Source organism: Trypanosoma theileri, assembly GCF_002087225.1.
Source record: "Trypanosoma theileri isolate Edinburgh chromosome Unknown TM35_Tth_65_V1, whole genome shotgun sequence".
NCBI lineage: Eukaryota > Euglenozoa > Kinetoplastea > Trypanosomatida > Trypanosomatidae > Trypanosoma > Trypanosoma theileri.
Window position 1 is genome coordinate 51,127 of NW_021639907.1, and position 4,713 is coordinate 55,839.

A 4,713-nucleotide genomic window follows, 5' to 3' on the forward strand; every position below is an offset into this window, starting at 1 on the left:
ATGCTCAGGGACTTTGAACTTGAGAGAAAAAGAAGAGTGAGGATGAGGAAAAAAAAGGATGAAACCCGGCAACCAGTCTGCGTGCGTAATGCTCGAGGCTCGTTGTCGGGTTTTGCCCTTTTCTTTTTTTTTTTATTCCTCACCCGAAGAAGGAGGAGGAGGAGAACACGACCCCACAACCCAAGGCGGGCGGCCAACTTGTCACAGCGTCTTGTGCGCAACAAGAAGAGAGAGAGGTGGGGGGTGGCTCCCTGGGGTGTTTCACTTATAAAATGAGTGGGGTTGGGAATAGTGGAAAACTCTTGGCTTTCCCTACTTCAACGCTGGGTAAGATGGGTTTGAAGGGTATTCCGCAAAGATGACCCTTCCCCGTTCCCCTCATGACATGGTGTGGCCATCCAACCGCACCTTTTACTCGGTGGCACGCGGCACCATGAACAAAGAACATGAGGGTGAGCCCTTCCTTCCCCATGATGAAGGCAAATTCTGCTATGGTGGTGTTAAGGCGTTTCGCTACTGCCATGTGTAGTGTGAAAAGGAGACCCATGGGAAATGCAGAAAAGGGGTGAAATCTATACAGAACGTTTCCTCCCACAAGTATTTGGTTTATAAGGAGATTCCCAACAATGTATGGAGTACGTTTACTTTCCCCGAATATATTCAAGTGTTTGACCATGACGCCAAGATAAGTTAGCACCCGATCACCAAGGTTTTTTTTTTTAATGACAATCTGTTGGAATATTTCAATCTGCAAAGAAAGAAGAAAAGAAAAAGATTGCCACACTGACGTCGGCTTCTGCCTTAAGCAACGCTGTTGCAAACAAAAGCGTTTGTGTGTCATTATTTGGTGTAGGAAGATTGATTAATAAACGATCATGCCCATATTTACCAACAGAATCCTCCATGGCGTTCTTCGGGGCAGTGTTTGTGGGTGCGTGCGGGGTTCCCCATTACCTGGGTTGTTGATGTTACCGTTGCTTCCCCCGGACCAAAAACTTCGAATTGAAGAAATAGTGGCGATAGAAAACGCCATGTTATCTTATTGAGAAGCAAGAAATGTGAGGATAAAAAAAAAACATTTTACCAGCAAATAACCCCTTTGAGTGCATAAGGCGTCGTAGGTGCTGGTGATGGTGTTCTTTCACTGTGCCTCACGCGTTTTCTGCACAAAAGAAAGATATTACCACAGAGCGGCGGAATCATTGAGTTCAATATTTATATTAACACAGGAAACAAAACCATAAAACTAGACTTTTGAATGATTCTGTGACCAATAAGAGTGACATTATGTATTTTTTTAATTACATTTATAAGTTCCATGGGGTTTGCGAGGGGTGGGAATTGTACAGAGACAGATCCTTGTTAATGAGGGCTGCCTCCAACGCGGTGCCAAGGTGGAGTAGATGAATTTATTTAGGGAAACCAAATGCACTCACTAAATGTTTGAAGTGGGTGGTCTTCCTAAAAAAACCAAATTCTTTTTATTTTTTTTTAACACATGTGTTTTTCGGAATGGCCTTCCCTTGGCGGCGTTTGGCCATCAAAAGTTGGAGCCAATGCCCATTATCCCTTATTCTTTCGAGGGAAGTCATGGGTCAGTAAATTCTCTTCTTGAGAGTTTACGGGTTCATAAGTTGCAAATCTCATACAGCACCGGGGCTGGCAGAGTCGTACTGGGAGAAAACTTTATCCAAGAGGGTCCTGGGGCGCGAATCAGTGTGCCATCAGCAGCAGTTTTTTTATATATTTCACTTTTGTGTTAATGCTGCTAAAAAAAGGAGTGGCAGGGACCCTAAAGATAGTAACAATTATATCCTCCAGTGGTGAAAATTAGATTTGGCCGCTGAGGGGGCTCAGAGAGGCGAAAAAATCCATGTTCTGCCACCTACGAGATCCATTATAATTTCATTACCAATGCGTACTCCCCATGCCCAACGGTAGTGAAAAAATAATATAAAAACAAATTGTATTTATGTATATTTATGTATTATTCTTGATGGTCCGTTCCATTGGAGTAGCATCCATAAATCCACGAATAACAAAAAGGAAAACGTGGTGGTGTGGTGTGGGGTCCCTTTTGGGGAGAGAGTGAGAGAGAGATAGAGAAAGTAGGGGATATGTTTGATCGTACCCTCCTAATTCACACCATGGAGTAAAGGGACGTGAGTGATTGGTGGGTGTTTTTTTTTTGCTGATAATGTTGTGGGAGAAGGGCCGAATTGGCATTCTGAGGGAAAAATAAAATAATAGTAATAAGGATAAATAAAGAGGTAATATGTGTGTGAGAGAGTAATTGTGTGTTGTTTCTGTTTGTAAAGAGTGGCATGGTATTACAGTGATGTATGCAGTCATTTTTGTTATGGTTGTGAGTGAGTGGGTTTTAGATTCCAATTGTGGTGTTGGTATAAATATTATGGTGATGCATTGGATTCTTTCTTTCTCTTGTTGTTTTGTGATGTTGTTGCTGTTTGATGTGTGGGGCGAACTGTTTTTTTTTTATGTCCTTGTTTTCGGGTCGCGTGGTTGTCGTAGAGTTGTAGGAACGTTGCGTATTACTGCGAAAGGGAAATTGTTCCCTTATTGGTGTCCATTGTTTTATAGTGTGTCGGTTTTTGTTTTTGTTTTCCTTCCTAGCGGTGGGAGTTGGTCAGAGAGTTGCGTGTTTGCTGTTGCCCTAACTGTTGATATCTCATTGGGTTGTGTTTGATTGCTTTTGTGATGTGTATTCTCTCTCTCTCTCTCTCTCTTTGGTGTTGCTCTGCACCCCGTCTGCCGTGTGTGTTAAATGTGCGTCTCTTCTTTTCCTCCTTTTCCTCTTCTTCCTTGTTGTCACAGACCCGGGCAACTCACAGTGACAATCATGACAACGATGTTCATCCAACTGCGCCGTGTCGTGTACCTGTTGGTTCTTCTGCACTTCTGTACGTGTGTGGGTTTCGCTGACGACGACGATAAAAAAAAAAATGGTGAAAAGCATGCGGAAAAAATGGTGGATTGGTTGAACAAAGTTGATGTACAATATCCCGGGGCAAAAACTTGTCAGAGAGTGGGAGACAGCAACAATGAGAAGTACGCGGAAATAGCTACGAAGGTCTGGAAAGTTGCCGACGATTTGAAACAAAGTGCCGATAAGGCGAGGAAACTTGTGAAAGAACTGAATGAGAGTGATGAGGGTCGGCATGGAGATATTGCACGTCAACTGAATGAACACGTGGATGTGGTGACCACAAGAGTGGAGGAAAGCAAGGAAGTTATTGCCGCAGCACGAGAAGCACGTGAGGAAGCGAGGGTGTTGGTTGGTTGTACGGTTTTCCTTGGCAACTTGCAGGATCTGAGATCGGAGAACAAAAAGGAGGCTCTAAAGTACTGGACGCGAGAACTCGAGGAAAAAAACAAGGAGTTAAAGTTGCTGGAATGGGGAGATCTTATTAACAGGACCAGAGCCAAGGAAGCGGAGGTGGATATGCTCGTGCAAAACCTTACGTTCAGCATAAGCCGCAGTAGAGGTATCTCGAACGAAGTAGCGCAAAGTTTGGCAAAAGCGGTGGCCGCAGCGGAAGAGGCGGTGGACCGGTTCGAGAAGGTGAAGGAAAATGTCAACGTCTCAAATACAAGAGGAGATTATGGACCAAAGGTGGAAAAACTAAAGAACGAGATGAACACCACAATGGGAGTCAAAGAGAAGAAGATGATCCCAGACAAGGATCCATCAGTAAATCTAGTTAATGGCGGGGATATCACGACGAAAGAGGCGAAATGGAAAGATACGGTGGAATTGAATGTGGGGGCGAGTCCCGTCACCGGGGCGCTCGTTCGGGAACACCCGAAGAAAGGGAAGGACAGTACAATTGCGAAGGAATTAAACCGGGTATTGGAGGAGGAAAAGGAGAACTTGAAAAATAAAAAAATTGAAGAAAAGAAGGCTTTCGAGGAAATGAAACGGGCGGAGATAAGGCGGAAGGAAGAGGAGAGACGGGCCGAGGCGGAGAGGAAGAGAAGGGCGGAGGAAGAGAAGGCGAGACTGGAGAGGGAGAAACAGGAGAAAAAGGCGAGGGAAGAGAAGGCAAGGCAGGAAAGAGCCGAAGAAGAAAGGAAGAAACGGGAGAAACTCGCTGAAGAAGAAAAGGAAAGAAAGGCAAAGGAAGATGCGGAAAGGGCGAAAAATGCCAAAAAGAAGAAAGACAACAGTGTCCGTCTTGCATTGATGCACAGTCCCTTATTGTTGCTTCTGCTTTGTTTCTTGGGTTGCACTGTCGTGTGCTGATCGGTGTTTCCATGATACAGTTGCACAGTTAACCTTTGTTTGAGTGGATACATTGTAAGGAAACTGTTCTTTTTGGTTGGATATTCGTTTCTTTCTTCTCTTCCAGCACGATAAATCTTTTGTTTGCATTTTTTACTGAACACATCTATTGGACTCCCTATGGCACTCAACACATGACAAACCATCATTATGTGAGGGGAGTCTCCTCTTTGTTTGTTCGCATTATTATCTGGCTTCTGTTTTGCCGCCATTCACTGTTTCTTCCTGGTGATTTGTGTGTGTGTTCCGTGATATTAATAACTATTGCTTTTACCCATGGGAATGGAATACAATCCCAATGTGTTTTAATTGCTGTGATTGAAATGTGAAGAATGGCAGGAGGTTCGAGACACACAAACACACACACTACCAACCCTCCTTCTCCTTTTCTTTTTGTGTGTGTGGACTGT

General features: G+C 44.1%; 2 protein-coding genes across 2 annotated transcripts; both read left to right on the forward strand.

The window, feature by feature from the left end:
* Positions 1 to 1,439: 1,439 nt before the first annotated feature.
* Positions 1,440 to 1,763, forward strand: TM35_000651270 (uncharacterized protein; the record flags this gene model as incomplete). The annotated part of the gene is made up of 1 exon (XM_029031100.1): positions 1,440 to 1,763. One exon carries the CDS (start codon positions 1,440 to 1,442, stop codon positions 1,761 to 1,763), a length of 324 nt encoding a protein of 107 aa, XP_028877631.1.
* Positions 1,764 to 2,860: 1,097 nt separating this feature from the next.
* On the forward strand, positions 2,861 to 4,264 carry TM35_000651280 (uncharacterized protein; the record flags this gene model as incomplete). Its single annotated transcript, XM_029031101.1, has 1 exon — positions 2,861 to 4,264. One exon carries the CDS (start codon positions 2,861 to 2,863, stop codon positions 4,262 to 4,264), a length of 1,404 nt encoding a protein of 467 aa, XP_028877632.1.
* Positions 4,265 to 4,713: the final 449 nt, after the last annotated feature.